At 39.9% G+C, this 25034-nt stretch overlaps 1 protein-coding gene across 1 annotated transcript in view; it reads left to right on the forward strand.

Moving 5' to 3' along the window:
* exosc10 (exosome component 10) overlaps positions 1 to 24704 on the forward strand; it is a 75126-nt gene extending 50422 nt beyond the window's left edge. The window contains exons 19-25 of the mRNA XM_063032876.1: positions 2614 to 2688; positions 3874 to 3973; positions 6712 to 6785; positions 14589 to 14754; positions 15756 to 15823; positions 21350 to 21417; positions 24284 to 24704. Of these exons, the coding sequence (XP_062888946.1) occupies positions 2614 to 2688; positions 3874 to 3973; positions 6712 to 6785; positions 14589 to 14754; positions 15756 to 15823; positions 21350 to 21417; positions 24284 to 24314 (582 nt within the window). The 3' untranslated portion in view covers positions 24315 to 24704. The remainder of the gene's footprint in view (positions 1 to 2613; positions 2689 to 3873; positions 3974 to 6711; positions 6786 to 14588; positions 14755 to 15755; positions 15824 to 21349; positions 21418 to 24283) is intronic.
* Positions 24705 to 25034: the final 330 nt, after the last annotated feature.

Consider the following 25034-nt stretch of genomic DNA (forward strand, 5'->3'; position numbering starts at 1 on the left):
ACTTCCTTCTTCAAAGGATATTAATGAACCAGATAGTCTTTTAAAAATATCTCGTAGTTCTGACGTCTTTATGCCAAAATATGTTACTACTGGAAATTATATTCTCTCAGCATCATAATAGAATTTCAACTAATTTCTCTGGACCAGTGTACAAGTTATCTAGAACTCTATATAAAAGTGCTTAGCTTGTTTCCCAGTGCGGTGTAAGGACACGATAGAAAAATGTCATTTGCTTCATTGTATCCACCTTTCTTTTTCCTGAGGTCAACTTCTTTCAATCCCTAGCATACTTATCTCTAGATGAAAAGGCTATGGTTTCAATTCCCGCTGCAAGATGATAAAACGGTACAGTCTGACACAGTGCAGTGGAGAGGAAGTGCTGCATTGTTGAGGTGTCATTCTTAAGAAAACATTTTAAATGGCTAAGAGATTGAGGTGTTTAAATGGTAAAGGAATTCACTAATATAGTTGAAGACAGAGCAGAGTCAAGAAGATAGAGATATCTTTTAAAAATTGCAGCAAAACCATTTAAGGGTGGTAAAGAGTTGGAATTTCTGAGATAGTGGAATAGAATCAAGAAGCTGATGCTCTTTGTTGTGAACTAAGTCCAATCCCATTGAAGTATTGAGCGCTACTTTCAATAACTGAAAAAGCCATTATTGGGTTGATTTAGGGAAAGGACTAGAATATAAAAGCAAGGATGTAATGCTGAGGCTTTATAAGGGATTATTCTGTCTGCATTTGGAGCAGTTTTGGATCTCTCATCAAAGAAGGAATGTGCTGCGTTGGAGAAGGCTCAGAGGAAGTTCATGAGAATGATCCCAGGAATGAAAGGATTAACATATGAGAAATGTTTGATGGCCCTGGGCTGGTAGTAGGTGGAGTTTAGAAGAATGAGGGAGGAATCTCATTGAAACTTTTTGAATATTGAAAGGTCCAGGTAGAATGGATGTAGAGAGGATGTTTCCAATCGTGGAAGAGCCTAGGACCAGAGGGTGCAATCTCAGAATAGAAAGATGCCCATTTAGAACAGAGTTGAGAAGGAATTTCTTTAACCAGAGAATGGGGAATCTGTAGAATTCATTGCCACAGGCAGCTGTAGAAGCCAAGTCACTGGGTATATTTAAAGCAGAGGTTGATAGGTTCTTGATTAGTAAGGGTGTCAAAGGTTAGGGGGAGAAGGTAGGAGAATAGAGTTGAGGGAGATAATAAATCAGTCATGATTGAATGGTGGAACAAACTCAATGGGCCATATGGCCTAATTCTGCTCCTGTGTCTTATGGTCTTGCAGGTTGTTGTTGACCTGTACATCACAACACAATATTAAATTTATTTTTAGATCTGCAGTCTACAGTTTATTTAAGCAGATTGTTGTCTGTATTTGACATGAGTGAGAAGGGGTATCACAGTCTCTATTTTACATCTGTAAAAGGCCAGTTTTTGAGCCTTCATAATAATTATACTATCTATGGAGAAGAACAAATTAGAATAAATCTGGTCAGGTAATAAGGTAAAGCTTGTAATCATTGGCATTGCGTGCATCAGTACCATTACTAAAGTTATTTCAAGAAGTTACTTCTACTTTTAGATTATTGATTTGATTCCTTAAACTTGAGACAGATCAAGGAAGAAGGCCATGGAGACGAAAAGATGAGACCTAGGTCAGATTAGCCATGATCAGAATTTAATTGCACGGCAGCTAAAGGAGTCAGGTGTCCTACTCCTGCTATTTCTCATGGTGTTATTTTCTTGTTTCATGGATCTATTGCTTGCAAAGACAGTAAAGCTTAATGCAAATGTTTGTGGTCAAAATAATTCCTATGGCTGGTGCGCAAATTGACCTGTAATCTTTAATCTCGACTTCTTGCAGCTTCTACCCTATTATACAGTTAGTTACCTTTTTCTAATGAGATTAGCAAATACAAAGAAGTGTACGTTAGGCAAATGACAGACTTATCAGTTCCAGCGAAAAATATTCAACTTTAGTTTTACCTGGAGATCCACTTATACATTTGTTAATGAGTCTTTTAGGAGATAAGATAAAATGGATTGGATGCTTTATGCAGAACTACAGTACTAATATATATATATATCTTTTACAATTTTTTGAGTTGTTCCATAGAAATAGTTTTTGTGTTGATTGCCCAGTACAGATGCACAAATGTGTGGGAATTGTCTGCTGTTATATTGTGTGGTTAGTTAGGTTTTCACAAATCTCAATCTCATTTTGAGGTCTTGAGTATAGTAGCTTACTTTGTTCAGTTTCTAATAAAAAGGTAAATACATAACAAAATGACAACAGATTACCAGGGATATCTGATCAGAAGAAATCTTCACAGCTAATTTATAATATTGCTAACACAGGCACTAAAAACCTTACCTGTTATGGAAAATGTTGACATCTGCAGGAAGAAACTACATTCTTAAAGAGGTGCTGGAGGCAGAGGTAAGAAATCACATGAGCCTCCATTTTAACTGCCAATACAAATACCCAGCAGGCACACACATTCTAATGAATGCATGACTTTTGTTTCCCACAGAGGTCAAATTTTTCTCTGAAAACTATTTTTCCCAGTTTCCTCAACCAGTTAAAATAGTTTTGTCTCTTTCTAGTATTTGCCTTGCAAGGACAGTAGTGCATTCATCTCTCAAGCAGCAAAGTTTGATCCTTCCACCAAGATATATGAAGTAAGTACTATAGACCTCTATCTAGAGGATAATTGGTGGAACTTGGTAAATTATTCCCCAAGTTTTCATTTACAGAACAGAAAACAAACTGACTTCACGTGATTTGTCTGCTGCTGCTGATATAAGCTGCAGACAATTAAGTAAATTTTGGAAATGTTAACAAATAAATAGCTGGAGGAACTCAACAGATCAGGCAATATCTATGGAGGGCAGATAGACAGTTGATATTTCAGGTAGCCAAGAGGAAAGATAGTCAGTATAAACAAGTGAAGGGAAGGATTGGAGCAAGAGCAAGCTAGCTAGCAAGCAGGAGATAGATGTAAAGGGGGAGGGGGGTGAAGATAGATGGATAGAAGAGGGTAATAGCAAAATTAGCTGGGACGTGAGACATGGAGTCTGATAGGAGAGGAAGGTTGAGCACAAAAACAAATAAGGGAAGTGGGGTGGGCAGAAGGACTCTCCTACAGATTCCACCTGACCTGCAGAGTTCTTGCAACACCTTGTTTCTTGCTCTGGATTCCAGCGTCTGCAATCTCTCCTGTCTCCGCTGTGGAAACATCGAGACTGATTCTAATTCAAAGTAGAAACTACAAATGCTGCATTAATCTTGCTAAATAGAATAAGCTTGCTAGTCCTTGATGCAGGATGCATTTGGGACCTCTACTTCAGAAGAACAAGGTTATGATGTAGGTGGAGATCTGTAGCATAATTTTCAGTGGTGCATAAAATGGTCATTTGGATCTACAGGTAGATAACTGAAATTGGTGGAAAACAGTTCCCATCTCATGGTCAGGATACATGTCAGATATTACCTGCAGTTAGCCTAGGGGTATATGGAGTATTTCATACAAGAAAGGGAAAGCTTTTAGAAACCATTGAACTAATTCACATTGCAAGTTAGAAAGACACACTGATGCATATGCTTGGTAGCACACCTTTCCTATATGCGCATATTATAAAGGCATAAACTATGGCTGCTGGAAACGTCAAATAAAAATTGAAGGTTTTGAAAATATTCAGCAGTGTAACTGCACTCATCTTAAGGATCATGTGTTATATCATAAACCTGATCAAGGCCTAAATATTTGAATCAGTGTCAGTGGTGATTTCTTCTCCACAATGATCTTACAGTGAAGAAATGTATTCTGTATGGAATTGGTATATTTCACACTTGTGTAATTTCAGGTGAGTAACAGGTGGAAGTTGCTAAGCCAGGAAAACTTACAGAAGGAGTTCAAGCAGCAAGAGAACACCAAGAAAGTGAAAGAAACTCCAAAGCCTGCAGGTTGTCATAAACAACATCCTTACTCTGTCTATCACCAGTGCCTGTCATCTGTGATTTCTTATGGTCGGGGATTACTTTGTGAAACCAGATGTACAGAATGAGAATGCAGAACCGAATTCTCAAACGTGCCACAGTTTCATGTTTGTGTTTGAATTGACACATTGATAGTAAATCATGCATAGTTTTCCTGGATAATAGAGGTAGGCACTCTTTGAGACTATTTTAACCTTTTTTCTTTATAATTCTAGTCGCCTGTCAATTTTCTAATATTCCCCAATAGAGGTATTGCAGAGGGAATTACATTTTCTTGCATTGGTTTAACATAATGATGCAGACAAGTAGATGATTCTTCTTTTGGGAACTCTTGTTTTAAAATATATATAGGAGCCTATTTAATTCAGAAATATCCAGCATCATTTTGTTAAATTATATTTTTCATAATCTCTTAATACAACTAATTGCCTAAAATGTATCCCTCTTGCCCCCTCTCGCCCCTCTCAGCCCCTCTCCCCCTTCTCCCTCCCCCCTCTTTTCCTCCTATTTTAGTTTCCTTCCTTTTAGACTGCATGTTTCATATACTAGAATGTACTCTTCTGAAATAGATTAAAATGAGAAAAAATGTAGAAACTAACATGACCGATGTTTGATAAATCTCTGGAACCTGATGACCATAAACCACGGTTTTAATAGAGATGACACGAAGTTGGTGGATGCACGAGTTGCCATTCCTAAAACTCGATAAATTCTAGAACGATTCTTTCAGATTAGAAAGGAGCAATGGAAATCCTACTACTGTAAAACTTCTGTAAAACACACCCAAGGGCTTTAGCGGTGCCACACTAGCAGATTTTCCAGATCATTGCGTGTTATTCCTTTTTGATACCATGGCACATTTTTTTTACTCACTTTTCTTTTAAGTTACACAGTAATATAATAAATCTCCCCTTGAACCCAGTATGCCTAAAGGGTGAATGGAAAATGCACATCAAGTCAGTTTAACGAGAGTATGAGAAACAGATCCTTGTTAAGTTGGAGGGTAGGAACTATTTTCAGAAACTAGTTATAGTTTTACTGCAGTTCAAACAGGAAGAAAGTAGAAAATGGGAAAGCGCAGCAACTTGTCTGATAATCAGTAGTATGGAAAAATGCTGGCATTTGTTCTGGAGCAACTGTGACACATAATATCATAAAAGTGTGAACAGAGTCAACATGAATTTATGAGGGAGGATGTTTGACATTTGTAACTGATATAATAGTTAAATGGGAATCATTGGATGTTGTTATAATTGGGATTTCATAAGGTTTTCTATCAGGTACAAGACTTGATTATTAAATAAAATAAAGCCATGTGTATTTGGCTCAGCAGACAGTAAATAATCGAAATAAACATGTTATTAGGTTGGGGGCTGTGAACACTGTCCCAGCTATTTGCAATCTATATCATTGATTTAAATTACGAGACCAAGTGTGATATATCCAATAACATACACAAAATACTGGAGGAGCTTTTGAGCAACATATAAAATGCTGGAGGACATGAGTGGGTCAGGATGTCTTCAATATTTCTGTAGTCTTTCCAAATTTGCTGATGATCTTAATTTAGGTGACAGCTTGAATTGTGTTAAAGATGCAAAAATGCTCTGGGAGCTGTAGACAGGACATATCATATAGACAATAGGTGCAGGAGTAGGCCATTCGGCCCTTCGAGCCAGCACCGCCATTCACTGTGATCATGGCTGATCATCTACTATCAGTATCCAGTTGGAAAGGACATGTCATATGGAAGGTAATGTGGAAAATGTGAGACCATTCATTTTGAATGGGGGGAAATGGAATATTTTTCAAACAGCAAGGGATTGGGGGTTAGAGAGTCTTTGGTGTGCTTGTGCGATATTCCCTTATAGTCAGTTGTAGGTACATTCAAAGGTTAGGGAAGCAAGTGAGATGTCCTGATTTCAAGAGGATGTGAACATAAAAATAGTACAAACATGCGGGAGCTTGATGAGATGGTGCTTGAAATGTTGTATTGGCCTGGTCTCCATATCTAAGGAAGGATGTGTCAGCAATAGAAGTAGTTAAATGAAGGTTGAGCAGATTGATTCCTGGGTAAGTTTGTCCTATGAGGAGAGATTAAGCAGACTGAGCCTGTGTTCTTGAGTATATAAGAATGGGAAGTGATATAATTGAAAGATACAAAATTTATCAAGGTTGATGCTGGAATGGAATGTCGACAACCTGAGTGGAGCAGTTGCAAAATTAGGGTTACTTTGTGTAAGACTAGGAGGAAATTTCTTCACCCAGGGAGTATTGAATCATCAGCATCGTGGAGGCTCAGTTGTTGGGTATATCAAAACCATAGATTTATGTAAATTAAGGATGTGGGAGTCCTTCAGAAAATGGCCATATGATCAGCCATGGTTGCTTTGAATGGTGGAACAGATGTGAGGGATCAAAATCATATTTTATGTTCTAAGTCAACACTGAGTGGAAACATTTCCTGGCATTACTTTTAAATGTTGTACTTAAATTTCAGAGGTTGGTTTTGTTGTTCCAGATTCAGAATCTGGGTATTTTTGGTGGAATTTTTCCAAGTCCAGTTCTCTGGTGCATTGGTTTTCATGACTTTATGGTAATTTACATTAATCCAAATGTTGAAAATGAACAGGGAGATTTTATAGTTATTTTTACATTTAGAACTCCTGAATTGCAGTTTCTCAGAAGTATGATTTGCCTTTCAGTTGAACGACAACAGGTACAACAGGATTATATTGCTGCAGTACAAGAGATCCCTTCAGTCAGGCAGCAGGCTGCGGTAAGTCAGTGGTATTTTATGATTGGTTTGAATGGTACAAATAGAGCAAACGATAAGTTCATTTCTGAAACATCCCTCACCTTTCTGTCTCCATCTCTGGAAACAAACTCGGCCAACATCTTTTATAAACCTACCGATTCCCACAGTTGTCTTGACTATTCCTCCCTCCCACCATATCCTATAAAATTGTTATTCCATTTTCTCAGTTCCTTTGTTGCCGCCATATTTGATCCCAGGATTCAGCTTTACTTTCCAGGACATCAGAGATGTTCTCCTCTTGAGAAATGGGGTTTCCTTTCTTTCAACTTAACTGCATCTCCTCCATTTCCAAAACATCTGCGCTCACTCCATCTTCCTGCTGTCTTAATATTGATAGAGTTCTTCTTGTCCTCATCTACTACCCCATGAGCCTCCCCATCCAACATATCATTCTCCGCAACTTCCGCAATCTTGAAGGGGATCCTACTACCTAAGATATCTTTACCTAGCCCCCGCCTCTCCATTTTCTGTAGAGATTGTTCCCACTGTGATTCTCGTCCATTCATCTCTCTGCATTAATCTCCCTCCCAGTACTTAACCCTGCAAGCGGCCAAATTGCCTCACCTGCCCATTCCCTCCATTCAAGGCCCCATATAGTTTTTCCAGGTGAGGCAACACTTTGCCTGCGAATCTGCTCGGGTCTTTTGTGTTCAGTGGTCTTAATGCAGCCTCCTTTACATTGGTGAGATCTGTCATAAATTGAGATACAGCTTCCTCAAGCACCTCCACTCTATCTGCCAAAAGTGGAACTTCGCCAATGCCAAACATTTTAATTCCCATTCTCATTCCTGTTCTGACATGTCAGTCTATGGCATCCCCTTGTGCCAAGATGAAGTCACCATCCAGGTGGAGGAACAACAACTTGCTGTCTGGGTAACCTCCAACCTGATGGCATGAATATTGATTTCTCCTGGTTAAAATGAAATTACCTCCCCCTCCCCTCCTCTTCTTTTCCCCACTCTGACCTCTTACTGCTTCTCAACAATCACCTACCCTTGGATGGCTTCCTACTTCCCTTTCTCTATGGTCCACTCTCCACTATCAAATTCCTTCCTCTCTAATCCTTTACCTTTCCTACCCACCTGGTTTCACCTGTCACCTTCTAGCCTCCTTCCCTTCTCCCATCTTTTTATTCTCGCATCTTTCCCCTTCTGTTCCAGTCCTGAAGAAGTCTTGGCCCAAAAAATCACTGTTTATTCATTTCCAGAGATGTTTGCTGAGTTCCTCCAGCAATTAGCGTGTATAAGTTTATAACTTAGTTTTTTTTAGCAATGCCTGCAGTGTTGTGGAATCTGTAATTCATTTGCTGTTCTGTTTACCACCTGCTCAGACCATGTGAGAGTAATAAACTCTGCAGAGGCTGGGAAATTCAAGCATTCTAAAATTAAGCATTCTTGTGTCTATTTGCCAAGTTGTGATTACTTTCTCTGAGAATAATATACATTTCCTTCTGAGAAAATGAAAAATAACTTTGAGAAGATCTACTCACTGTAAGCCCGATATATTGTTCTGCAAAAGACCAATGCTGGCAGGGATATACAGGACATTGCAGCATTGCCCATGTCTGTTGCCAGGTTCTCCTGTGAACTTGGCAGTTTGATCTTCTGCATACTTTCCTAGTACTAAGGTTAGTATATCTGTCCCTCAGGTTTTTGTCACAATAATCCAGTCTGCCTCCAGCTGAAAATGAGATATTGGCCTCTGTTTAAATTAGTTTAATGACTAATTGATATGTGGTTTATTATAAATGGAAATGTTTTTCTTCCATGTTTTAATTTTGCTGAATGTTTATGTTAGACTGTGCTATGTTAGTCCACTGTCAAATGCTGAGGGACAGACTTTCCCAGCCAAAGACCACCAGAGTTCATGCAAGAATAAACAATGTTGCTGAGGGGCCAGTAATATCAGAGCAATGGAAAGGATGCACTATTATCCCAACCCAAATATTATTTGTAAAGTTGCCAAACTTTATTCGTAAAGTATTCTTGTGAGTTGAGAAAGGAAGGACAGGGTTGAAAAAATAAAGAACTTGAAAATCAACAAAAAACACTGATCTTGGAAATCTGAAGTAAAGAAAGGCATGTCTGGCAGTATCTGGAAAAATGGAATTAGCATTTCAATTAGAGGATCCTGACTCAGAGCTGTGAAAGTGCAAAGTTAGTTTCAAGTTACAGAGGGGAAAAAAATGAATAGGACAGGGAATATCTGATCAGGTGACATCGAGACTGTCCAGGTGATTCCAGTGTTTCAAAATTCCTAAGAGTATGTAAAGAGAGAAAATAAAGCAATATGAAAGAGCTGTGAAATACAAGTGAGAGTTGTTGCTAAATCTGAATCCAAAAGTATAATATTAGCAATGCCCAACACATGAGACAGTGCTTAGGGAAAGAGAAAAGCTGAGTTATATAACAGATGCATTAACATGCACAGACTCGACAGCAGAATTAGCCAGTTCTGATGCAAATAGAAAATGCAAGATACTTGGTATAGAATGCCAAAAGGCTGCAGTGTACCTAGACGGAGATGAACTACTATTCCTCACGCAGTATATAACGCTATGGACAGCACATTAGAAATTGATTATATTTGGCTAAACAAGTTTTAAAGCCCATAAATTGTAAAATGGAGGCTAATGTAATAAGGGGAGGTTGTGCATTTTGATATCTTTTTCTCATATTCCCTTATGGCATAGAAAGTTAATCAGTTGATTGTCTCTTCTATCAATCCCATTCACCCACCAGCTTCCCAGGACCTATTTTCTTTCAATTGGCCATTAAAAAACACCTTGATTCTTCTACCAGAAGCAATCTAAAGCAGTTAACCTAACCAGCGCATCTTTGAGAAAATGGGCAACCTACACAATAAGGCATTGGAGAATAAAGACAAATCAGATCTCAAGTCTGCCCCATGATCAATTGTACCTGATCTACTCCAGACCTTAGTTTCTGTGTGCCAGTTACCCTGGCCTTCAGTCCTGATCTTCCAAATGTTTATCTACCTCCACTTTAAATACTAAAGATCATCTAGCTTCGATAACTCTGCTACAGAGTATTCCAGAGATCCATTATCCTTTGCAAGAACATCTTACCTAGTGAAGCTCTAATAATCCACTTTCCAATCTTAGCAAATCTTGATTCTCATACCCCCTTCATGCTGCTGAAGTGCCACTTTCTTGAGTTCACTGAAAAATATTCAAGTTTCATGCATAACATGTAAAGAAAAGTGAAAAGTAGAGCATTAATAGAATAGCATCCGATGTACTGGAAAATCTGCTAGTTCAGCACAATCTGGCAAAAGTGCTAGATTGTGTGTTTTAATGTATCTTGATTTTAAATCAGCCCTTACTTTGGAGCCAAGACTCTCACTAGTGAAAACATCATGCTATTTACCCTGTTCTGGTATATTTCAATAAGATCGCCCTTCATTCTTAACTTGAACATGGGTTGTTGAAACTAAGACGCAGAACCAGTTCCTGATGTTCACTGTGCAGATCTAGGAAAATAAAGTCAAATACGATGCAACACATGGTCAGAAAATACACTGGTTCAAATCAATGCTATGGGAAAAATAGCACCATTCATTTTCTTATAAAACAGTACTCCTTCAACCTAACTACCTGTCTCAATCAATTGTATACATTAATGTCAGAGGTAAGAGCAGATGTGATTCTTATTTGTTTCTTTTTTGTTAGTGCTGCAAAGTGAAATTAAGTAATTGCATTTTAAGTTGCACAGGGATACAACATGGAAACATGCCCTGGCCCATGGAGTCCACACTAACATTCAACTTCCCATTTAGATTAATCCTGTTATCTTCTCCCCACATTGTTATCAGCCTCTGAGTTTCACTGACCTACGGACTAGAAGCAATTTATATTAGTCAACTTACCAACCCATACAAAGTTCAAAGTACAGTCATTATCGAAGTTTGTATGCAGTATACAATCCTGAGATTCGTCTTCCCACAGCCACGAACCAAAGAAATGCCATGGAATCTCTTCAAAGAAAAGCACCAAGCCCCCAACGCGCAAAGGAAAAGGAATTGCATAAACGACAAAAATTTAGCAAAAACACAATTTAAAACAGTGAACTGAAGTCATTGAAACAGTTTATGAATGTTCAGCTGAGTTCAATTTGGCACTGTGAAGTTCATTGACTGCAGGCTGCACAGTCAGTCCACCCTTATAAAAATTGGGCAAAATAGCAATAAAAAGGAAGTAATAAGAAACCCAGATGCACATCATAACATGAGCTAGAGTCCAATCTTCAGGCTGCATCCCTCAAGTCCCAAGACTCCAGCAACACCGAGCAAAAGGGGGAGTGAGAGAGAGACCGAACCTTCCTCTGGGAGCAGCGAGACAGAGACCAGTCAAACACAGATAGCCGATGCTGAGCACATGCTCACCATTCGCTCTCATTTTTGTTGATTTCAATCTTCCTTGACACTTTAATCAGCAAGATCAGCGAGAAATGGAGTCGAACATGGGCTCATGCTCAGTCTCCAGGCTTCTTGGCCTCCAAGCTGCGCACTCTGTTCAAAACCTCACTGAACAGCAAAACACCCGACCATTTAATTAGCCTGAAAACACACCATCAAAATGTAGCTCACAGGTTCCAATAGTAGAAGAATCATATGTGAAAAAAGTAAAATAAGTAGTTTCATGAACTGTCTGAAGGTGGTTGCCTGTAGTACCATTGTTTGCTGGCGCCATCTTCTCAAGAAGACCTTGTGATGTGACAGAAAAACCAGAAACACCTGAATAAAAGATTTATGTGCACACTCCACATGGATGCCTTGAAGGCTTCTGTTCCTTCATCCAAACCTCTGACATCTGATCTTATAACTCTGCATGTGACTTTTTGATACTTAAATTTAGTATTTTACCATATTTTGCTATTGTAAATAACTGATAAAAATAACCATAGTACTAAGATCCTTGGAAGGAGTTATCGTACAATGTTGTACAACTACTAAATGGGTGGCTATTCATTTATGTGACTATTTATCAATAGACTTTTAAATAAAAAGCTGAATCCCCCAAAAAAAGTCACAGTTCACACCATTGATGCATAAGTGAGCTCAAGTCCCACAAGGCAGCTGGGAAATTTATCTTCAGTTCAAAAGTTCATTTATTATAATCAAAAGTATACAACTCAAATTCTTCTTCTCTGGGTAGCCATAAAACCAAGAAGGAAAAGAAAGGCAACATGATCATCAGCCCCTAAATACTCCCTCCCTGCACAAGAAAGCAAACAAAAATGGAACAGGCACATCAACCCCCAGATCGTTCCTGCACAGAAAAAACAAACAAAATGGAACACGCACATCGACCCCTGTAACCCCCACCCCCACAAAAAAACAAGAAAGATCGGGTGAAAAACAGAATACAAAAAACACTACAAGACCAAGAAAGTCTATAGTCCAAGTCCACATCCAAAATGCAGAAAACCAGGGTAATATCCTCCGGGCACAGTGGCAGGCTCTCCCCTCTGGTTGCATAGCAGAGCGATCCTCAGCGAACACAAGGCAAGCAACCAGTGCCCACCTTCCACATTCACCACAATGTTTTAATTTCCCTCATTACTTTAATCAGCAGAATGAAGTCAAACATCAGCTCGTGGCCCGTCCCGGAGGCTTCCAAGCGCTGAAGCACCCAAACGATCTTCAAACTTCTGCATTCACCTTGATGTTGCAATCTCTCTCATCGTTTTCATCAGCAAACAATGGAAACTTTAATCAGCAAAATGGAGACCAGCATTGGCTTGGCCACCGTTCCACAGCTTGCCCTCCATGTGGTTCACTCATGCTGCCTTTGCTCCCAGAATCCTCTCAAAGACACCCAAATGATCTCCAAACAGCATATCACAGGCTCCAACAGTTCCAGTATCACATCTAAGACGAAAAACAAAATTAAAAGACATAAAAGAAGTGAAGAATATGGTTTCATGATCTATCCCGAAGATAGAAACATAAAAAATAGGTGCAGGAGTAGGCCATTTGGCCCTTCGAGCCTGCACCACCATTCAGTATGATCGTGGCTGATCATCCAACTCAGAACACTGTACCTGCCTTCCCTCCATACACCCGATCCCTTTAGCCACAAGGGCCATATGTTGACTAAAGCCCAATTTATACTTCTGCGTCAAGTGTACGCCGTAGGTATCACATACCCTATGCCGTAGGGTGACGTGCACCTCCCCAAAAATGTAACTCACATCGCGGCGACGCAGACCGCAACAACTGTGATTGATTGGCTTGGTAGCATCGTATTTCCCATTGCTTTTCTCTGCCATGTCTGTACACTGATGCGAAATAAATGGTTGGAGACGATGAACCAAGTCGTCAAATCTACCTGCGGACATCTGAAAATATTTGAAATGCACTTCCTCGTCCATGCCTCTCACGAAGAAACTGAACACAGTGGCATAGAAACCCCACCACCAAGTAGCATTTTGGCGGTGAATTGCAGAGCGATGCAGACACAACTACGCATGCTTGCTACGGCGTAGGGCTACACAGAAGTATAAATCAGGCCTATGGCGTAGGGCTACACAGAAGTATAAATCAGCCTTAAAGGAGCATTGTATGCAGGTGCCATCTTGACTGGAAAGTACAATTAAATAAAGTAAGATTTTGTTCAAGGGTAAGTTTGCTTCCACAAAGTAAAAAAATAAATATATATATATATTTTTTTAAACTACCACATTACTATTAAAAAGCAATCTAATTCACTAATGTCCTTCAGGAAAGAAAATGTGCCAACTTACCATATCTCACAAAGGAATAAAGAAAAACTGGTGCTTATGTCCAGAATGGTGCTTTGAAGTTCAGAAGTTATCTTGTTGAGCCTCTATCATGTATTCTATTGATATCATACCTTTGTCATAGTTTCAGTTGCTTAATATTTTCTAATGTAAATCCATTGCTTCTATGTTTAATGACCCCCTTCCCAGTACAGGTTAGTCATATTGTGTCTATTATTTATTATTTCATTATAAGTTTTATGTACACCCCAGTTTGGGATGGTTACAGTATGTATCCATAGCCTTATATATAGCTTTGTTATTCTCCTCCGATTACTCCCTACCTTTGACCCTTAATCCTTGACCAATTTTGTCTCAAAATTGTATTTTACTTTTGATGGTGCATCTCTTCATCTTTATTCCTTTGATAGAGCGGACTTCATTTCAGTCACATACTCAGTATTTGGGATTCCAGTGTTAAATTGAAGAAACAATGGTTGATCTAATGTGTGTTTCACTTCAAGGTGTCTTACTCACCAGGTGCCAGTGTTACCTTGCCACAGAACATTTTATTACCATTACCATTGGCAAGCAGGTCCAATTTATTCTGCACTTATTTCCAAGTTGTATGCTTTAGGAATAAATTAGTCGGAGAAGTCATTAATCTGTGCCCCTTTCAGATTCGTTTCATCCTTGGTAAATGTTGAATTAAGAAAAGGCTGTTTAGGTTTAGTGGTTTCGAGGTGAATGGTCCTGAGTTCGAATCCAGCCATCTCCTGGCACAATTTCTATCTGTGCTGGGTTGAGCATCAAGCTATCAACTTGGCCTCGCAAAAAAAAAATTCAAATGCTACAGAAACAGCAAAAATGCAGCTCGTTGCACCACAAGGCATAAAAAGAAACAAGAGGAAAAGTCTGTGAGCTTGAGATACAATAATGTGTAGACAGATTTGGACAGCATGGGAATAAGTATAAGATCTGCATATGCTTAAATTCTTACCAGTGTCTCCCCTTTGCACAGATGACAGCAGACCAGCAAATGGCAAAGAGAGAGCAAACCAAGAGCAGACCAGGAGGTGAGACTGCACCTCCAGAAAAGAAGCCTAAACTGGGGACTGAAAAGCCAAAAAATCCCAAAAATTTCAAACCATTCGATTACAGCAAGTCTGATTTCAAAGTATTTGCAGGTCTGTTGTAGCTTGATAAAGTTTAATACTTTGGTTAAAACATTGTTTGTTATTATGGAGAAGTGTTTGCAAAGTTTTTGATTGCTTGACAAATGTGCAAACTCAGCTCCATAATCAACTGGCATTTTCAAATGAAAGGGACTGTGTCAGTGCATTTCTACTTTGTTAAGATAGAATGTACCACTGTGAGCACTCTGCATGTTTGAACAGTGTAATTTTCAGATTCAAACACTTTAGGAGTGCATAATCCTGGCTAGTGACAAGCAGTTTTGGGAAACAGTAGCATTAATCTATTGGACAAATAAGAATTGGCCAACAAGTCTTTGTGGTACTTTGTTAATTTGGTTTTAATTATTAAAAGGTAGAGTACATTCTCCTGTTGAATCAATGAGTATTGTATGGTCTGTCCTGAGCATATGGATTAAGAATGCTCTTGGGTCAATTCTAACTTCAGATGGATTAAGCAGTATGGGCACCAGAATAGATCTTGTACCCTACCTGTTAAGAGGAAAAATCAGTTAAAGATTTCTGCTTTTGATTACCATCCTCAATCCTTTCTGGACTGTTTTCTGTGCATCTGGCAAAATCAAAAGTGTATTTCAAAAGTAAATTATTGTATGTGTTAATTTTATTTTCCTTGTATACTCTTATTCTGCATCATCACTGTATTCAGAATATTGTTGCCTTTTCCCGTGATGAATGATGTATTAGCACTTACTGCGTAATGACTTACACAATTGTTGTGATATAGAATGAACCTATTCAGCTCCTTGTGTAGATGAAACATAGAAAAGTAACCATTGGACAAAGGTTCACTCTGCAAAATGCCCTTTAACGACTTTGCAGAGTGAACGTGTAATTACACAAATATCGGTGTAGGTGAGATGAGGAAGGAGGATTGTGTGGAGCTTCTCCTACACGTTGTAATTTTGAAGTCAGATGAAGCAAATTGATTTTATAGTATATACAAACATGTTACAACACTTAATTATTCCTTTCAGCTGGAAGCAAATCCAAGGAAACAACCCAGTTTGATCCAAATCTTCAAGCAGATGCTCCTCGATCTAAGGTAAAGCCACTACTACAAACTGTACTATGCTGCAACATTTTAAGTAGTTTCGGCAAGGTTTTACCATTCCTGCGAAAGATCAGCAAAATTTTAATTTAAAGAAATAATTATTATAAAGAAACCATAAATTTTGTCTCTTCATCTTAAAGACAATATCCTCATGCAATGTATAAGCACTTGCCACCTGCTGTATTTATGTTGCATGGCTGGAGTGGAACTGGTGAGTAACACTACCTTGCCAGACACACTTTCTCATCCTGATTGGTTCCAAACCTGGCTTGGTAATATGAGACAGAGGTGACGGTGGGGGGTTGCTCTGATCAGTGATATAACAAACAAATCAGTGATAAGACCATTTGTTATATACAGTGCATTAATAATGTGAATGTAGAAGGTATCCTTTGTAAGTCTACAAGTGATCAGCTAATTGATTGTTTTTGAGGGTAGTCATAGGCTTGTAGATTGATATTGATCACCTAGTAAATTGGACAAAGCAATGACAGATAGAATTTAAATCCACTGATTGCAAGGTGATGCAGTTTAAGGCAGGATAAAATAAGGGGTAGGAGGGATATGCACTGTGAATGATAGGACCCTAGTATTCAGGAAGAAAGTGATCTCAGTGTACGACTCCAAAAATCATTGTAAGTGGCAGGGTAGATAGGATGGTGAAGAAAGACGCATGATTGCTTTCATCAGCTGTGGGAGAGAACATAAGAGCAGGGAGATCTTGTTACAGATTTATAAAACATTGCTTGGGCCTTAGCTGAAGTATATGCGCTGTTTTGATTGTCCTGGAGAGTGGTATTGGGGAGATTGCTTTGAAGATTTACTACGGTGTTGCCTGGATTGGAGCATCTTATTTATGAAGAGATACTGGGTACAGCTTGTTTTGGAGTTGAGGGACTGAGGTGTAATTGTAGAAGTATACAAAATCATGAGGGATTTGATAGTGAGAAACCTATTGCCTTTGTATAGCTTTAAGGTGAGGAGTAAGAAGGTTAAAGTGGCTCTGAGGATGAAAGTTTTCATCAGGAGGGTGGTTTCAATGTGGAATGAACTACTTTAGAAGGTGTAGGAGGCAGGTACTCTCACAACATTTAGGAACATAAAAAACCTACAGCACAATACAGGCCCTTCGGCCCACAAAGCTGTGCCGAACATGTCCTTACTGTAGAACTGCCTAGGCTTGCCCATAGCCCTCTATTTTTCTAAGCTCCATGTACCTATCCAGGAGTCTCTTAAAAGACCCTATGGTTTCAGCATCCACCAGCGCCGGCGGCAGCCCATTCCACGCACTCACCACTCTCTGTATTTAAAAAAAAACTTACCCTGACATCTCCTCTGTACCTACTTCCAAGCACCTTAAATCTATGCCCTCTCCTGCTAGCCATTTCAGCCCTGGGAAAAAGCCTCTGACTATCCACACGATCAATGCCTCTCATTGTCTTGTACACCTCTATCAGGTCACCTCTCATCCTCTATCACTCCAAGGAGAAAAGTCCGAGTTCACTCAACCTATTCTCATAAGGCATGCTCTCCAATCCAGGCAACATCCTTGTAAATCTGCACTGTTTCTATGGTTTCCACGTCATTCCTGTAGTGAGGCGACCAGAATTAAACACACTACTCCAAGTAGGGTCTGACCAGCGTCCTATATAGCTGCAACATTACCTCTTGGCTCTTAAACTCAACCCCACGGTTAATGAAGGCCAATGAACCGTATGCCTTCTTAACCACACAGTCAACCTGCGTAGCAGCTTTGAATGTCCTATGGACTTGGACCCCAAGATCCCTCTGATCCTCCACACTACCAAGAGTCTTACCATTAATGCTATATTCTGCCATTATTTTTGACCTACCAAAATGAACCACTTCACACTTATCTGGGTTAAATTCCATCTGCCACTTATGTGTCTAGTTTTGCATCCTATCAATGTCCCGCTGTAACCTCTGAGAGCCCTCCACACTACCCACAACACCCCCAACCTTTGTGTCATCGGCAAATTTACTAACCCATCCCTCCACTTCCTCATCCAGGTCACTTACAAAAAAATCACAAAGAGTAGGGGTCCTAGAACAGATCCCTGAGACACACCACTAGTCACCAACCTCCATGCAGAATATGACCCATCTACAACCACTCTTTGTCCTTCTGTGGGCAAGCTAGTTCTGGATCCACAATGCAATGTCCCCTTGGATCCCATGCCTCCCTACTTTCTCAATAAGCCTTGCATGGGGCACCTTATCAAATGCCTTGCTGAAATCCATATACACTACATCTACGGCTCTACCTTCATCAATGTGTTTAGTCATGTCCTCAAAAAATTCAGTCAGGCTCGTAAGGCACGACCTACCTTTGACAAAGCCATGCTGACTATTCCTAGTCATATTATGCCTCTCCAAATGTTCATAAATCCTGCCTCTCAGGATCTTCTCCATCAACTTACCAAACACTGAAGTAAGACTCACTGGTCTATAATTTCCTGGGCTATCTCTATTCCCTTTCTTGAATAAGGGAACAACATCGGCAACCCTCCAATCCTCCGGAACCAATCCCGTCCTCATTGATGATGCAAAGATCATCGCCAGAGGCTCAGCAATCTCCTCCCTCGTTTCCCACAGTAGCCTGGCGTACATCCCATCTGGTCCCGGTGACTTATCCAACTTGATGCTTTCCAAAAGCTCCAGCGCATCCTCTTCCTTAGTATCTACATGCTCAAGCTTTTCAGTCCACTGCAAGTCATCCCTACAATTGCCAAGATCCCTTTCCATAGTGAATACTGATGCAAAGTATTCATTAAGTACCTCTGCTATCTCCTCCGGTTCCATACACTCATTTCCACTGTCACACTTGATTGGTCTTATTCTCTCACCTCTTATCCAGTGCCTTGGGGTTTTCCTTGATCCTGTCTGCCAAGGCCTTCTCATGGCCGCTTCTGGCTCTCCTAATTTTATTCTTAAGCTCCTTCCTGCTAGCCTTATAATCTTCTAGATCTCTATCATTACCTAGTTTTTTGAATCTTTCATAAGCTCTTCTTTCCTTCCTGACGAGATTTACAACAGCCTTTGTACACCACGGTTCCTGTGCACTACCATCCTTTCCCTGTCTTACTGGAACGTACCTACGCAGAACCCCACGCAAATATCTCCTGAACATTTCTTCCGTACATTTCCCTGAGAACATCTGTTTCCAATTTATGCTTCCAAGTTCCTGCCTGATAGCCTCATATTTCCCCTTACTCCAATTAAACGTTTCCTTAACTTGTCTGTTTCTATCCCTCTCCAATGCTATGGTAAAGGAGATAGAATTGTGATCACTATCTCCAAAATGCTCTCCCACTGAGAGACCGGATACCTGACCAGGTTCATTTCCCAATACCAGATCAAGTACAGCCTCTCTTCTTGTAGGTTTATCTACATATTGTGTTAAGAAATCTTCCTGAACACAGCTAACAAACTTCACCCCATCTAAACCCCTCACTCTCGGGAGGTGCCAATCAATATTTGGGAAATTAAAATCTCTCACCACAACAACCCTGTTATTATTACATCTTTACAAAATCTGTCTCCCTATGTGCTCCTCAATGTCCCTGTTACTATTGGGTGGTCTATAAAAAAACACTCAGTAGAGTTATTGACCCCCTTCCTATTCCTAACTTGCACCACAGAGACTCCATAGACAACCCCTCCATGACTTCCTCCTTTTTCATAACCGTGACACTATCCCTGATCAAAAGTGTCAGGCCCCACCTCTTTTGCTACCCTCCCTGTCCTTTCTGAAACATCTAAAGCCTGGCACTTGAAGTAGCCATTCGTGCCCCTGTACCATCCAGATCTCTGTAATGGTCACAACAGCATAGCTCTAAGCTCATCCGCTTTGTTCATAATACTCCTCACATTAAAGTAGACACATCTCAAACCATCGGTGTGAGCGCGTCCCTTCTCTATCACCTGTCTATCTCCCCTTTCGCACTGTCTCCAAGCTTTCTCTATTTGTGAGCCAACCTCCCTTTCCTCTGTCACCTCAGTTTGGTTCCCACCCCCCAGCAATTCTAGTTTAAACTTCCCCAATAGCCTTAGCAAACCTCCCCGCCAGGATATTGGTTCCCCTGGGATTCAAGTGCAACCCGTCCTTTTTGTACAGGTCACCCCTGCTCCAATTCCTCAGCCATGCATTTATCCTCCACCTCATTCTATTCCTATATTCACTGTCATGTGGCACAGGCAGTAATCCCGAGATTACTACCTTTGAGGTCCTGCTTCTCAGCTTCCTTCCTAACTTTCTGTAGTCTGTTTTCAGGACCTCCTTCCCACTTCAAGATATCGTGGACGCAATCAGAAACATCCTGGACTCTGGTACCTGGGAGGCAAACCACCATCCACATTTCTTTCCTCCGTCCACAGAATCATCTATCTCTCCCCGTAACTATAGAGTCCCCTATCTCTGCTGCCATCCTGTTCATTCCCCTACCCTTCTGAGCCACAGGGCCAGACTCTGTGCTAGAGGCATGACCACTGTTGCTTCTCCCAGGTAGGGCACCTCCCTCAACAATATTCAAACAGGAGTACTTATTGTTAAGGGGGACAGCCACAGGGGTACTCTCTAACATCTGCCTCTTACCCTTCCCTCTCCTGACTGTTACCCACTTATCTGTATCACCAGGCCCCGGAGTAACTCTCTGCCTATCGCTCCCCTCTATCACCTCCTCACTCTCCCTGACCAGATGGAGATGATCGAGCTGCAGCTCCAGTTCCCTAACGTGGTCGCTAAAGAGCTGCAGCTCGACGCACCTGATACAAATGTGGCCATCTGGGATGCTGGGAGTCTCCAGGACCTCCCACATCTGACTCCGAGCACAGAAAACAGGCCTCACACACATACTTTCTGTCTGTATTCTACACAGATAACCTACCTCGCCTCGACCCTTTATCACCGAAACCCCGTTGAGCCAAAGCCGTCCTACTCTGTCTCCCTCTACTCCGACGCCCATTTTATAAATCTGTCTTCTTTTTAAACTCTTCTCGCTGTTCTCACTGGCTGACCTCCACATGCTTGTGCTGTTGTGTCCCGTTCAAACTGCTGAAGAAATAACCGTCACCTTTTGAACTCTTCTCTCCTTTAAACTCTTCTCACTGTTCTCACTGGCTGACCTCCGTGCGCTTGTGCAGTCATGCCCCATTCAAACCGCTGAAGAATTTAAGAGGTATGTGAAGAATACTTGAATCGTCAAGGTGTAGTAGGCAACAGATCAAATGCTGGTAAAGAAGATGAGTATGGTTCGGCATAGATGTGGTGGACTCAAGGGCCTCTTTGTATGACTCCAACTTCATCACCAGAACTGAGCATTCAAAATTGCTTAGTAAGCATTTCAGAAATCTTCAATGTCAATTTGATCATATTTTTCTCAGTGGTGCAGATTTTATCCTAATGTCATGTCCGTACAGTTAAAAATTAAATGCTATTAATCAAATGAACAATGTTAATTATTTTGAAACTGCTCCAAAAACATCTCTTTCCTTTAGAAAACAGGAAAGAAGAATCGTCAAAATACAGGAGGCAAGAGCATGTCCTTCAGCAACAATTCTGAAAGGTAACACTAAAAATTGCAGTTAGCCCAACAAGCATGCAGTAAAATCTTGCAGCCTCATTTTAAGCATGCCCAGCTTTTAACACTCATCAGAAAAAGGGATAAAGCTAGCTCTAGCTGTATTGTGAAATTCAGGCATATTTTTATTTTAAAACATGCTATCTTTACAAGCTAACAGTAGAGAGCATCCACTTAGCCTATTATAAACAAGGCCGCAGATTTTGTAAGTACACAGTTTAATAAAATATTTAGTTGCTTAGTATGATTTCCAGAATATTCCTCAAAGTTTGTTTGATTTAAATCACCCACTTATGTCCTCACCAACGACTGGGTGCAGATACACTCACAAATTATGCCTGTGAAAATGTCAGTCTTCATCTTTGAACTTGTTCTTTAGAACATGCAGCAATCCCTTCAACCACTACTTCTATTCAGTTTGATCACAGCTAGTCTGCATCTAAATTTCCTTTACCTGCTTTGGACTTTTTCCACCCTTAAAAACTTTGTTTAACAAAAATAACTTAATTTTTAAAACTTAGGTTGATTCCTAGAGTCTGGTTTTTATGGAAGATTGAGAATTCTAGGTTTCCTGGAAGGTCGAGTTTTAGATTTCCAGTTCCCTTTGTGTGAAGAATTATTTTTGTAATCTTTTACAAATACAAATCATAAAACTAATCGAAAGAAAAACATGGAGCCAGGGTACATGTACACTTCTTTTAGTTTTACTTTTAGTGAGGTGTGCTCATATAACGTACAGTGTAACGATGTATGCCATTCATGTATTTTAACAGATAACCCATAATGAATTATAACCTTATAACAATTACAGCACGGAAACAGGCCATCTCGGCCCTTCTAGTCCATGCCGAACTCTTACTCTCACCTAGTCCCACTGACCTGCACTCAGCCCATAACCCTCCATTCCTTTCCTGTCCATATATCTATCCAATTTAACTTTAAATGACAACATAGAACCTGCCTCAACCACTTCTGCTGGAAGCTCATTCCACACAGCTACCACTCTCTGAGTAAAGAAGTTCCCCCTCATGTTACCCCTAAACTTTTGTCCTCTAATTCTCAACCCATGTCCTCTTGTTTGAATCTTCCCCACTCTCAATGGAAAAAGTCTAACCACGTCAACTCTATCAATCCCCCTCATAATTTTAAATACCTCTATCAAGTCCCCCCTCAACCTTCTACGCTCCAAAGAATAAAGACCTAACTTGTTCAACCTTTCTCTGTAACTTAGGAGATGAAACCCAGGCAACATTTTAGTAAACCTCCTCAGTACTCTCAATTTTATTGACATCTTTCCTATAATTAGGTGACCAGAACTGTACACAATACTCTAGATTTGGCCTTACCAATGCCTTATACAAATTCAACATTACATCCTAACTCCTATACTCAATGCTCTGATTAATAAAGGCTAGCAAACCAAAAGCTTTCTTCACCACCCTATCCACAAGAGATTCCATCTTCAGGGAACTATGCACCATAATTCCTAGATCCCTCTGTTCTAAAGCATTCTTTAATGCCCTACCATTTACCATGTATGTCCTATTTTTGATTAGTTCTACCAAAATGTAGCACCTCACATTTTTCAACATTAAACTCCATTGGCCATCTTTCAGCCCACTCTTCTAACTGTCCTAAATCTCTGCAAGTCTTGAAAACCTACCTCATCATCCACAACATCACCTATCTTAGTATCATCTGCGTACTTACTAATCCAATTTACCACCCAGATTATTAATATATATTACAAACAACATTGGACCCAGTACAGATCCCTGAGGCACACCGCTACACATCGTCCTCCAATCTGACACACAGTTATCCACCACTACTCTCTGGCGTCTCCCATCTAGCCACTGCTGAATCCATTTTACTACTTCGATTGAACCTTCCTAACTAACCTTCCGTGTGGAACCTTGTCAAAGGCCTTACTGAAGTCCATATAGACAACATCCACCATTTTACCCTTGTCAACTTTCTTAGTAACCTCATCAAAAAATTCAATAAGATTTGTCAAACATGACCTTCCACACACACATCCATGTTGACTGTTCCTAATCAGACCCTGTCTATCCAGAAAATTATTATATACCATCTCTAAGAATACTTTCCATCAATTTACCCATCACTGACGTCAAAATCACAGGCCGATAATTGCCAGGTTTACTCTAGAACCCTTTTTAAACAATGGAACCACATGAGCAATATGCCAATCCTCCGGCACCATTCCCGTTTCTAATGACATTTGGAATATTTCTGTCAGAGCCCCTGCTATTTCTACACTAAATTCCCTCAAAGTCCTAGGGAATATCTTGTCCTGACCCGGAGACTTATCCACTTTTATATTCTTTAAAAGTGCCAGTACTTCCTCTTCTTTAATTGTCATACTTTCCATAACCACCCTACCTGTTTCATTTACCTTACACAATTCAATATCCTTCTCCTTAGTGAATACCGAAGAAAATAAATTTTTCAAAATCTCCCCCATCTCTTTCGGCTCTGCACATAGCCGTCCACTCTGATTCTCCAAGGGACCAATTTTATCCCTCATAATCCTTTTGCCACTAACATAACTGTAGAAATCCTTAGGATTTATTTTCACCTTACTTGCCAAAGCAGCCTCGTATCTTCTTTTAGCTTTTCTAATTTGTAAACAGACAATGCTTAGTCAAACAATATATTTACAATATTACTGAAATATTAAATACACAAGTTTCCAAGGTATCATAAATAACACTTACTATAATTTTGTCTCTTTTCCATTAACCTCTCAGGTATTTAATATTGGATTACTTTCCTTCTAACTGATTTTGTTTTCTATCTTCTCGTCTCCCTTCACCCATTATTACAGAGGTTTCAGACACAGTTGGCCAACAAGATAGAAAACTGGGCTTGGCAGTGAACTGAACAGAGGCACCTTTTCCGTCAAGGTTGTTACCGTTTCCCATCATTATTATGTATTTGATTGTTTTCAGTTTCTGGGATACCATTGCACTATGTGAAGAGCATTTTACAATAAATCTTTTGCAAAATTGTTAATTCTGCATTTTGGTAATTATTAAATATTACAATCAAATATTCACAGTTGTGAATAACTAGGATTGTACAAAATGATTATTGTTTTAGCAAAGTCGAACTTTCCTTGTATCTGAGGGAATAAAAATTCCTGTCACATCTCAAGTGACTGCTTGTTTGTGAAATGTTTCATTATTCATATTTTTTTAGAACAGTTACATTACTGGCAAGACCATCCTTTATTGCCCATTCCTTTTAATTCTTTTGAATAAAAAACCAATGAACCACCAGCATTGTAACACTGGTAAAATCATGTTAAATATAAGAAACTTGCGTCTATTAATTCAAAATGGGTCATATTTAGTTCCCACCTTGATTGCCCTGCTGCCACATTTCTGCAAAGGCAATTAGATTATCTCCCTAGTTGTGCGTACAGCACGCATTTAGGTGCAGGCACACCATGACATACAAATGGGTTATGTTCCTGAAACTTACTGATCAGCCAATTTGATTGCAAGTCAGAACATGTTCTTAATGTCAATATCTTCTGCCACTGACCAGCCCCCTTGTCTGTGGTGTTGCTGGTG

This window comes from Mobula hypostoma, chromosome 25 (genome assembly GCF_963921235.1).
Source record: "Mobula hypostoma chromosome 25, sMobHyp1.1, whole genome shotgun sequence".
NCBI classification, from domain to species: Eukaryota; Metazoa; Chordata; class Chondrichthyes; order Myliobatiformes; family Myliobatidae; genus Mobula; species Mobula hypostoma.